Genomic DNA, 12,518 nt, shown 5'->3' with positions numbered 1-12,518 from the left:
TTTGAAATACTTAGTTTCTTCCTGAGATCTTTTTTCCCCTTGGCTTTAGCTTCTCTTTTTGGCAATTTGAAGTTTGTTCTGGCATCCAAATTACTTTCCTCTTTTTCTTGGTCTTTGTCTTTTTTTCACATTCATCCATTATAACATATTTGAGTACATTCCAGAGTTTCCCTGCTTCTGTCAGGTATAAAAAACCAAGAATGACACATGTAAAATGCGCAAAGTAATTCTTTTATTGCTGTTCATCTAAATAGACAGAATCTTCCCAGACTAAAGCACACTTTGCATAATTGTATGTGAATTCTAATTGTCTCATCCCACTGGAACTGGCCTGCCCAATCTGTGCTGGCAGAGGAGACATGCTTTGAGCTTCATTTATAAAGGAATTCCAGTTGCTGGGATCCAGGAGAAGGGTCTTCTCTGCCATGGCTCCTGCCCTTTGAAACATCTTACCCCCTGAAGTGAGATTGTCTCCCATCCTTTTGTCCTTCTTGCTCCGCCAGATGGCTTGGGACCCTAACCGGGGAGCATCACACTTGAAATGGTTGTTGAATTAAGAGGCAATCCTTTCTTCTCCCTCCATGCATCCTGTTCCTCCGTCTCCATTATTTAACTATACTTTATTTTGATTGGGATTTCTATTTTTATTCTTTTAAAATTGTTTATTTGTTAGGATATTGATGTTTTCATTCTGGAAGCTGCCCGGAGTTGAATCTTTTTACAAGATGAGCAGTAAATAAATTAAATAAATTAATAAATATTATTCAGTTATTAACTATATAATACTAAGTGATCTTGACTTGGTTCTTTAATTGATTTGTCTGTTATGTTCCACTGATAGATGAGCATTTATACAAATTTGTTAAGTGTTTCAATTTATATTAGTTTTCTGATCCCGAGATGACAATATCTCCTTGATTTGATTTCATCTTTTATTGAATTCAGATTTCCCATATTCATGCTTCTTATGTTTCACATTTCCACCATCTATGCAGCTTTGGATTTTCTTTTCCTGCATGGCAATATCTGCAATCAGATATCCTGAAGATTTTAAATTAACCTTCATAATGTCAAAACACCATTAAGTATTCCAAAACTCCTCGGCTTTTTCTCAGTAGTATGCTAAGTGCCCTCCAACCTGAAGGCCCATCATCTGGTACTATATTATTGATCACTTTATGTTGTCTATTCATGTGATTTTCTTGTTAAAATGTAGGAATGGTTTACCGATTACTTTTCCCATGCAATATGAAGTCATGCCTTTGCTTTGTCACTAAAGTGATTGTCTGTTTTCATCAACTTCTTATTTTGTTACTGGCTGTTGTTTTAATTGGACAGCTGGGTTGACTTTCATCCATTGGATGACCCTACTGAGAATATATATTTTTGGTGTATCCTTTATCTTTCTCTGGAATATACCACCATTGCCATCATCATGATACAGAGGAGAGAACTAAATTTAAAGTAGGAGTAAAATAGAGATTGAGACTAGAAAGAGTGCAGAGAAGAGCAACAAATATGATTAGGGAACTGGAGGCTAAAACATACAAATAATGTTTGTGGGAATTTCATTAAATGTCTAATTTAATGAAAAGAAGGACTAAAGGTGACATGATAGCAGTATTCCAATATTTAAGGGGCTGCCACAAAAAAGAGGGGGTCAACTCATTCTCAAAGCATCTAAAGGCAGGATAAGAAGCAATGAATGAAAACTAATCAAGGAGAGAAGCAACCTAGAACTAAGGAGAAATTTCCTGATGGAACAATTAATCAGTGGAATGCCTTGCCTCCAGAAGTTGTGGGTGCTCTAACACTGGAGGTTTTTAAGAAGATATTGGACATATTTGTCTGAAATGGGATAGGGTTTCCTGAGCAGGGGATTAGACTAGAAGACATCCAATGTCCCTTTCCACTCCGTTATTCTGTTATTTTGCTAATAAATTATAAATAATTAAGTTTCTCAAATCAATATGATTTAGTTTGATTATGTTTGAATGTTAGCCAGTTTGCCGTTCAGTACCAACAATCTTGGTGAAAAAGTCTGAGACACTTAATAGAAATATATAAGAAATTTATATTGCTCACTATTTTTTATTCTACTTCAGAGTTAATGTTGCCACAAAAGATTATACAATGTCCATGGAGGAATTTCTTAGCAGAGAGCCTGAGCCTGTTGCTCCACAACTGCCTTATACTGTAAGTTTTTTATTTCAACATATATGGATAATAATAGTTAATTTTTTTTTTACAGCACTGTCATATCAGTCTGAGTTGAATTCAGGCACAATGAATTGCTAGTGCATTAATCTCCTGAATTCAAGCCAGTTTGCACTTCTTTTACCTTACCTGAATATGATTTATTCTATGAAAAACTCATATGAAAAATCCTGGTAAAAAGCAAGAGGGCCATGCTTTCTCAAGTAGTTACATATAAACCACTGGCTGGGTTTCAAATTTTTTTAGAACCTCTTCTGTAGGTGTGGCCTGCTTTGTGGGAGTGGCTTGCCAGCCATGTGACTGGGTGGGAGTGGCTTGCCAGCCATGTGACCGAGTGGGTGTGGCTTGCCAGTCATGTGACTGAGTGGGTGTGGCCAACTTGTAAAATGTAGTAAAACTGACTTAACAACGCTCTTGCTTAGCAACCAAAATATTGGCTCAGAAACTCTGGCATTTGAAGCACGCAAGTCTTAAAGCTGTCAAGCTACAAGACCGTGGCACCCCTAACCCTTTAGAAAAAACCCCCAGGGGTGTTCAAACTTGACAGTTTTAAGACTTGTGGACTTCAACTCCCAGAATTCCTCCTCCAGTCATGTTGGCTCAGGAACTCTGGCATTGATGTGTGCAAGTCTTAAAGCTGTCAAGTTACAAGACCCTTGCACCCCTAACCATTAAGAAAAAAAAACCCAGAGGTGTTCAAACTTGACGCTTTAAGACTGGTGGACTTCAACTTCCAGAATTCCTCCTCTCGCTCTTCATCTTGATGATGTGCAGACGGGCGGGGTGAGGGAGCTGGAACCGGTTCTAAACGGCACTGTAGATTTGTGGAACCTCTTCTATAGAAGAGGTTAGAACTGGCAGGAACCCACCTCTGCTGTCAGTAGAGAAAAATACCGTCAATAAGTTGCAACAAAATATTGAACAAATTGAGGGACAGTTTCAGAGAAATAAGACATTTTGACCTGAGGGAACCAGCAACTCCTTGCCTTTTGGAAGGGAGAGAAAAAAAGGCAACACTTTTGAGTGGTTCATAAACATCACTAAGCCATTGTGTAGTTTGTTTGGTTTTTACTTATTATTGTAATTCATTCAACAAACTACAGGTCAAGAAATCATAGGTTAATAGTGTATAAATCCTACTATTGGATCTATTTCAATCCTAACCAAAGAGATTTGATCCTAATTTATGAAAGTCCCATAGCTTTCGGTAGTAGATAATTTGAATTAAGCAAAAGAGGAACATGTGAAAAGTTTTTGAATTAGAATAAGCAACATAATCATTGTTGATGCTATCACTATTAGCACTTTAGTTATTTAGAAGACACTGTTCTTTGGGCAGGTGTTAACGAAGTTCCTTGCTTTTGCATTTTTCACTTTTACTGCATAAATGGTTCCACCGAGCTCTGGAAATAACTAAGATCTATTTCATGGAAATAGGAACTTATGGATAGAAAAATAGAATAGATAGAATAAATATATAAAGTACATTTTCCTGCCATGTGTTATAATAAATTTCAGGTCAGGAACTAGTTGATTACTTTGAAAGGCTGGTTCTTTCATCCAAAGTCAGGTTGCAGTACATATCAATAGTGTGTATATCTATACTGTATATATTTTACCTGTTTTATTTCTCACCATGAATACTCTGTTTAGTTCCTTCTTTCTACAGATCTATACTAGCTGTCTGAGCTGCAATGCTGCAGATATCAGCAACACTACAAACAGAAGTTTTCATTTATTACATAGCTATAACTTGTAATAGTTAGGGTTATAACAATTAACAGTTATAATGTTATAACAGGTATAATAACAGGTATAACAATTAAAAGTTATGGTTTAGTCTGATTGAATTTTGGACAAAAGTATTTTTTTTTCATTGACACTACCAAGAGTTTCTCATTCAGTTTTGTGATCTTTTCTTACTTTTTCCTCCCCAACAGATGAACAGTGAACAGAAACAAATTAGAGTAAGTGAAGGATTTAAGGATTTTTAAAAGGCCTGTTATGATTGTAACAAGTTACATGTAAACTTTATAAGTTTTATGAGATATGGAAATGCGGATAATATTCATGGTGTTTGTTGTTCCTTATCCATAGAACTAACATACTAATGATGAAGATATTGAATATTATTTATTAATTTTATTTGAAGATCATATTTGTTAGGGTATCCCAGTATTGCTAATTATTAATTTAATTTGATAACCAGGTTCACTATTTTAGTAGCCTTGCAAAATCAAAAAGATAAAGATTTTGATTAAAATATTAGTAACATGAATTTCTGATTTTTAAAATAGTATTAAAATTTACACATTAATTAATAATTCTAATTAAGAAATTTAAGATTTTTTAAAAGTTTGTTTATACATCTAATAAAAAAATGGCATATATCCCTCCTTCGTCATATTAGCACTTTTTGTGTTAGATTATGCTTGTAGAGTGTTAAGGATAAAAAAATACTGAGCATCAATCAGCAAACAATGCTAAACATATTGTCTCCTGCATGGGAAGACAAAAATAAGCTAAGGTCTGTTCATTCCTGGGAGGCTGAGTAGGGAAGTTACTGTTCTGCCCAGACTATCCTTTTTAGAGCTGTAATATTTTATCTCATTAGCACAACTTGGAAAACGTTGCCTTAAAACTGAAAGAACTGTAATCAGACTTTTCAGCTGGAGGCAACAAAAAAGGCTCAAAGTCAACATCATATGGTGTTGTCCTTTAACAACAGCTAGCAAGACATTCTCAACCTATACAATATGGAACATAAAGATAAGCTCTCAAAGTAATATTACAATTTATATGTTCAAATCACAAACAATAAAAAGCATTAGTTTTATTTCATTACATAATGATGGTTTCATTTCAGAATAATTATCTCTTTATGAAGAAATGTGTTGAAAGTAATCCAGTAGTACCTATTCAGCAAGAGTGGTTAATCTCCATGCTGACATTGGTACCACAGTCTCTCATGGAGGGCAAGGCTAGAGAGAAACAGGTTGAAGAACTCTTAAATGAGATAACAAATGATTATGAAATGAGTATGAAAAGATATATGGGTAAGTTCAGTATCCTGTTACAATAATAGCCATTTTCTCTAACTTTTCTATATATTTCTTTGTATAACATAAAATATATAATGTATTTTTTGCCTAGATAGCAAAAATTATATTGATACCTGATTCTATCAGAAATATTATCAGATATATTTTTCTCAAAGCATGCTAATATGTTATTTACCTATATGTTAACAGTTATCATTTATGTATAGGACTATGCATATATAGGTATTTCTTGCCTTAGAATCATTCATTTAATCAGCTTTCAATGTTAGAAAGGCAAAGACAAAAGTGATTTACGACTGTTTTTCACACTGATGACCATTGGAGGATCAAAATTTGGGTGCATGGCAACTGGTTCATATTTATGGGAGTTGCAGTGTCCCGGGGTCATGTGATCACCTTTTGTGACCTTCTGACAACCAATGTCATTGGAGAAGACAGATTAACTAAACAACCATGTTACTAATTTAACAATCCAGGAATAAATTTTGCATTTGATATCTCTAAAGTGTGCTATAGCTTCTGTGTTCTTCTTACATGTTTTTAAAAGCCAAATCAATAGCAACTATTTTGTTGAAAATAAAACTTTTGTAAAATTATTTTATGAGTAATATGCTAAAATAGTATGCATAGCTGTTTCTAAAAATACCAGCATATCTCGGTAATGTTTTGAATAGTCCTTGAAGTTAAATATAATTTTTAAATCATTACTTTAAAATAGCATTTCCTAACACATATTTCCAATATATCACAGTACGAAGCGTTCTTATCAAGCCTGAAGTAAAATTACTTGAATATGAAAAAGAAGGACCTTTGCCAGTAGAACCTGTGTGAGTAAATTATATTAATAAAGCTATATTCTAGATGTTTTGCTGAAGTAAAAGTGGAATCTTTTTTCTTATTTCTGATAGTCTGATTTTGACTTTTAAAGATTTTGAAGCTAAAAAATGTTTCCCTGTTGTTTGTTAATCAAAATTATATTATTTCTTTTTTTTCTCCCATGTATTTAGTATTGTCATTTTGTTTATTTGTAGAGGATTAGACTTTTCTAGACCATGGCATAAAAGCTTTATACAAGCAAGAAAACAGATTTTTGAAAATTTACATATTCTCCATCCAACATTAAGAATTCTCCTTGAAATCGGTTACACAATGTTTTCCTCATTACTTATAGTAGATGTGTGTGGTTTCAGGTAACATTTATCGTTTTGGATTTAATTTTCTAAATACAAAATATACGCATGTATAATTCTAATTAGATATACTGCACTATTAGATTATTATTTATATTCCTTTGGTAAAATATATCACAGTATAGTTTTTACAACTCAAATCAAATGTTTTAGTACTTGGCAATTAATTTATTTAGGATTCTTAAGATGATATAAGATACCCACCATATAGTATCTACTACAGGTGATAGTCTCTTCTCCACATTAATTATGAATTTATTCTCCAGAGAGATTGTCATATAGTCAGAGCAGCACATGTATAGACAAGAAGGAATATGAACAAGCTTGGGAAAATATCCTTATTAGCAATCAGGAAAAAGTAAATTCTATTTTATGAAAATTTAAAAGGAATCCTAGTGAAAAGAGAATGTGACTGAGTAGTGGAAAATATCAAAAAAACTGAGAAGTGGAAGTAGAATAACTTAATTAGTTTCCTAGAATTCTGACACTCCACATCATAATACTTCATTGCAGGCTTCATTTTTTATGTGAGTTTTAAATCTGGACCAAAAATACATAAATAATACATAAGGTCTCAGATTTTTTTAAAATTACTATTAACATGTACATTTGCTTTGTATTTGTTGTCCATTGATTTTGCTTGACATTGTTTCATTTCTTAAATTAACACAGGTCAAGAGGCCCAATGGAATGTGAATCCCTTCAAAATGATGTGTCTATAAAATGCTTAAAAACAGAAGAAAAGATATTAAACACATGGTATCCAAGGGTTATCAATCTCTTTACCAGAAAAGAAGCACTGGATGGTGTGAAACCTGATCAAATGGATTCTTTTTATAACTGTGTGGCTACACTTATGTCTAATCAGGTCTCTTTTTCATGCCTCTGTAGAATATTATGTATGCATCTTAAGAATTTTTATTTTTCATCACTTCAGCAGAAGAAGAATTCAGATCATTCATAAAACTCTTTCTTTCAAAACACCTTTGTAAAGGAATGAAAAAATTATGTTTGAATCTGAACCCATGAGAGATTATTGCAAGAGTTATGTGAATGTTCATGCCTTATTCTAAATTTCAAAATGTACATATTTGTATTATGGAAGCTGTGAATAAACAAGACAATATAGAGGATGAGCTAAAGATTGCTTTAATTGTCTGTACTAAAATCTTTTTTAAACATTATTTTTTAGCTGAAGGAATTATTAAAAAGATCCGTTGAAGCTTATGTGAAGTTGTTTGACTTAGAAGATCAGAGATGGCTACCAATATTCAAAATGGAATTGACTTTTGATGATGAGAAAATGGACTTTTATCCTAGCTTTCATGATTTGGAAGATACCATCTTATGTATTATTACTTTGATTTCACAAACTTTGCAGGTTCTGTTTTATCTATTATATTTAATCTCATAAATATGTAAATTTTATATTGCTTAATAACTTACACATCAATCCTAATAATTCTCATATATTTCAGTTTATTTTCATGTAATGCAGAGATGATTGTAAACCTCACATCCAATGCTAAATGATTTTCATTATCTATGAACGTTAAAATAACTTTCTTGCCCTTAATAGTTAAACACAAACATTGTTTGGATTGTGAATCTACTCCAGAAATAATTTGGTGAAACAAAGGGGATACTATCTAGGCTGGATTCAGAGCAAAATAGTTCTCTCAGTTTATTGAGAAGCAGCTAAGTATAGAATTGATTGGCTAGCTTTGGGGGTATCAAAACCTCTCTTCTCTGTTTCTCTGTCTTGAGCAGCATGTTTTTTTTTAAAGTGAATGAGAAATTTAAATAAAAATTCTTAAGATATATAGGCACTTCTTATGAACTCATAGTCTATAATAATCAGAAGTTCAGAAGACTAAATAAATGCTTGATTTCCTATTAAATGGAATACTAGAGACCTTGTCATTGGAAGGAGAAAGTAGGCCCTTGTGGTAGAAAAAAATGTCAATTTCATTCCACAATGTAAAGTCTAGTTTTAGGTGTTACAAATAGAAAATATGTGAATGGATTCATTGTGCTGTTCTATGAATAAGGCTGCTCTAAATATAAAAGAAGTATATACCATATGCACAACGCCACTGGGGAAAAAAGGGAAATCTTTCAGAATAGTATTCCATGAGCATCTGGATGCTACCGGTGGCAATAGGTAGAATGCAGTATTGCAGGCAATTTCTGGGGCGCAAGGTTGACTCAGTTTTCCAACTTCCAAGGTTGGTAAAATGAGGACCCGGATTGTTGGGGGCAATATGCTGACATTGTAAATCACCCAGAGCAGTGTTTTTCAACCACTGTTCCGCGGCACACTAGTGTGCCGCGAGATGTTGCCTGGTGTGCCGTGGGAAAAATTGAAAAATTCGAAAGATTAAAAAAAAAAAACCAGGAGGACCGGAGCAGGAGGAGACGGAGTAAATATAAAAGTAATAATAAAAGTAAGGGCTCGCCTCTTGCACACGTTCCGATCAGATCCGCCTGGCAGGGACGAGAAGCGAGGAGGCAGAAAAAGAAACGGAGGCTAAGGAGCTTCCCCCCGCCTCCTCCCAGCAAAAATCTAACCGGGGAGCCGGGCGGGCAGTGGCAAATTAGCCGGTCACGCCGCGTGATCAGCTAATTTGCTACTGCCTGCGGCTCCCTGATAAGATTTTTGCGGGGGGGGGGGGAGAGAAGCTCCTTGCCTCTGTCTCTTTTTCTCCCTCCTCGCTTCTTGGGGCTCCACCAATGGGGGAGCAAGGCCCACCCAGCGCCAGGCTTTGGGCTAACACAGAGATCTGCAAAGGTGGCTGTTTTAAGACTGGTGGACTTCAATTCTCAGAATTCTGGGAGTTGAAGTCCACCAGTCTTAAGAGCCAATTTTGCAGATCCCTGCCTGGGCTAATATGATTGATGCCCTTGGTGGACTTCAACTCTCAGAATTCTGGGAGTTGAAGTCCACCAGTCTTAAGAGCCAATTTTGCAGATCCCTGCCTGGGCTAATATGATTGATGCCCTTGGTGGACTTCAACTCTCAGAATTCTGGGAGTTGAAGTCCACCAGTCTTAAGAGCCAATTTTGCAGATCCCTGTCTGGGCTAATATGATTGATGCCCTTGGTGGACTATAAAAACTAAATACAGTGAGAGACAAAGAGCTGTTGATGAAGAGCTACGTGTGTGTCTTTCTTCGATTCCAGCCAGAATATCAGCTTTGTGTTCAGCCAAACAGGCCCAGGTTGCGCACTGAATAAAGTATTTTATAATTTTTCATATTTCTGTTTACTTACTATTTCATAATAAAGTAATTATAAAATACTTTCTTTGTGTTTATTTGATTCCTATTCAAGATAATTACTTTATATATAGTCAATATAGGCACAGAGTTAAATTTTTTAACATTTTCTAATGGTGGTGTGCCTCGTGATTTTTTTCATGAAACAAGTGTGCCTTTGCCCAAAAAAGGTTGAAAAACACTGACCCAGAGAGTGCTGTAAAGCACTATGGGGCTGAATATTAAGTCTAAGTGTTATTGCTACTACTAGAGCAAAAGGTGCATTTCTGAGTGCATGTTGATGATACAAAGAAGAATTTAAATCTTTCTCAAATTTTGATTTGTAAAGACTAGGAATGCACAAATAGCCTATTTCATACAGTTGGATGGTCCACAGAACTTTTGGAGTGATCTCCACTAGTTTCTGGACTAAAAGTAAGAGGTGATAAGATTAGTTAAGAAGCAGTGTTACATGCAGCATGTTCATGTATATGTTTATTCAGAAGTCATTCTGATTATTTAAAAGCAATTCAAGTGTTCATTCAGTTTTACTCTCAATAAAAGCATATTCAGAAATATTCAATTACCATAAAGCTGATAAGTACATTAATGTTTGAAGTAATTTTATGAGTTTGTGTTGAACAAGCTGATATATAAATAGTATTACGTATTATGAAATGATTTCTTAAAAGCCATAAATAATCCTTGAATTTCTTTTGAATAGAATGTCCAGACAATACATTCATGGTTAGGAGGTACAAATATAGTAACAACTATTGACACTGAACTTCCTGACCATGTTATAGCATGGGCTTCATCTGTACTGAGGACAGCAATCAATGAGCATTTGAAAGGTGCAAAAGCACATTTTGATTCTTATGGTGAGTGGTTTACAATGATTCTTTTCAAAGTCATATCTTTAACCTTCCAAACTTAATAAAATTACTGCTGATTTGTGGTGACTATTATTATAGGAGATTTCCAAGATCATTTAGGACTAAAGACTAGCACACAATCCACTGATGCACAAATTGACTTATTATAGTGCCAGAAGCAATAGATAAGCCAAAAATGGGCAGGGAAAGGGTATCTCTGCTTGTTTTATTTTTGTCACATTCCCTTCTTCATTTTCTTACAGAGGAAAAATATGGCTGGCTTATAGATGGTGCTGCAGATGAGCGCATTAAAACATTTATAGCTGAGGAACACAGTTTTGATGAATATACAGAGGTAATTTCATGTATAATTTATAAGTATACCTGGTTTTTATTCTGTAATATACAGTACATTAACATAAAATGCCAGGATTCTTATTTGAAGTAAACCAGTTTAGTTGAAAAACAATGATATTTTTTGTCAACAAATCATTTCTTGACTTCCATCTGAGGTTTGGAGGATGATCTATGAGACAAAATTTGTGCTTTAATCTTTGCAGAGACAGACCGTTGTCTTACCTGAACGGTCGTTCTCTGGGCGCTGCGGGACAGTCCAAGCATGGGTTAACACAGTCTAACTGCCCTAGGACTGAGTGAGGGTTTTTTTTTATTGTTGACCACGCCTCCCTTTGCCTCTGCAATTCAGTTTTAAAAACGAAGACTTGGAACGTAGATCTGTTGCCTGTAGCTCCTCAATGCCAAGTCTCCATCACAAACCCTGGGTGGGGTTGGACTGTCCCGCAGCGCCCAGAGAACGACCGTTCAGGTGAGACAACGGTCTTTCTCCTGTGCGCTTCTTGGACAGTCCAAGCATGGGACATACCCAAGCTATTGTGTCCCAGGGCGGGTAGATTCCAACGAGTCTGAAGCCTCAACCACCTTCTGTAAGACCCTTCGCCCAAAGGAGGCTTCAGCCGAGGCAAAGGTGTCTATTTTATAGTTTTTAATGAATGCTGTGGGAGAAGCCCACGTGGCCGCTCTGCAGATATCAAGGATGGAAGCCTGGGTCGCCCATGCCGCCGACGTTGCTGCGCTCCTTGTTGAGTGCGCTGTCACGTTGCGAGGGGATGCCTTGCCTTGGTGTTCATAAGCAAGTTTTATGCAGGCCCTCAACCAGCGTCCGATCGTGTGTGAAGATACCTTACGACCGAGCGACCCAGGCAGAAAGGAAATAAAGAAGGATTCGGAATGGCGAAATTCCTTGGTCCTTTTAATGTAAATGCGCACTGCCCTCCGCACGTCCAATTTATGCCAAAGTTTTTCTATTGGATGAACTGCTTTAGGGCAGAAATTGGGAAGGATCACCTCTTGTGATCTGTGAAAGTGCGTATTCATCTTTGGAATGAAAGTCGGATCAATCCTTAAAATGACCCTGTCTGTATGAACAATACAAAGGTCCTCCCTTACAGACAACGCAGCCAGTTCAGATATTCTGTGTGCGGACGTGATGGCTATAAGAAAAACCGTCTTGAGTGACAAATGACGGAGACTAGTCTTACGTAACGGTTCAAATGGAGGCCCTGTAAGTGCTTTTAATACTAAGGGCAAACTCCAGGTAGGGTAACGATGAACCACCTGAGGGCAGATGTTCACCACACCTTTCAGAAAGCTTTTCACTTGAGGGTGTTGGCTCAAGGGCCGATGTGAATGACACGACAGAATGGTGGACAGAGCCGCCACCTGCCTTCTGAGCGTGTTAGGCGCCAAACCCTTGTCCAACCCTTCCTGCAGAAAGTCCAGAAGGCTAGGAATTGAGGCTGAAGTGTCCTGGACACCGTTCTTGCCGCACCAGGCCGAAAATGCGTTCCACGTGGCCTCATATATTCTGTTAGTGGAAGGTCGCCTGGACGCCTGGAT

The 12,518-nt window shown here is 36.1% G+C and overlaps 1 protein-coding gene across 1 annotated transcript in view; it reads left to right on the top strand.

The window, feature by feature from the left end:
* The window catches only part of DNAH12 (dynein axonemal heavy chain 12), a 113,477-nt gene that overhangs the window by 3,840 nt on the left and 97,119 nt on the right, over positions 1-12,518 (top strand). Inside the window, exons 3-11 of the mRNA XM_081936986.1 lie at positions 2,106-2,196; positions 4,158-4,184; positions 5,084-5,273; positions 6,031-6,106; positions 6,311-6,469; positions 7,142-7,337; positions 7,662-7,850; positions 10,451-10,607; positions 10,865-10,956. Of these exons, the coding sequence (XP_081793112.1) occupies positions 2,106-2,196; positions 4,158-4,184; positions 5,084-5,273; positions 6,031-6,106; positions 6,311-6,469; positions 7,142-7,337; positions 7,662-7,850; positions 10,451-10,607; positions 10,865-10,956 (1,177 nt within the window). The remainder of the gene's footprint in view (positions 1-2,105; positions 2,197-4,157; positions 4,185-5,083; positions 5,274-6,030; positions 6,107-6,310; positions 6,470-7,141; positions 7,338-7,661; positions 7,851-10,450; positions 10,608-10,864; positions 10,957-12,518) is intronic.

This window comes from Natrix helvetica (assembly GCF_964273705.1).
Source record: "Natrix helvetica genome assembly, chromosome: 1".
Classification (NCBI taxonomy): domain Eukaryota; kingdom Metazoa; phylum Chordata; class Lepidosauria; order Squamata; family Natricidae; genus Natrix; species Natrix helvetica.
Note: the sequence above shows the minus strand (reverse complement) of the source record. Positions and strands in the feature narration are given on the sequence as shown.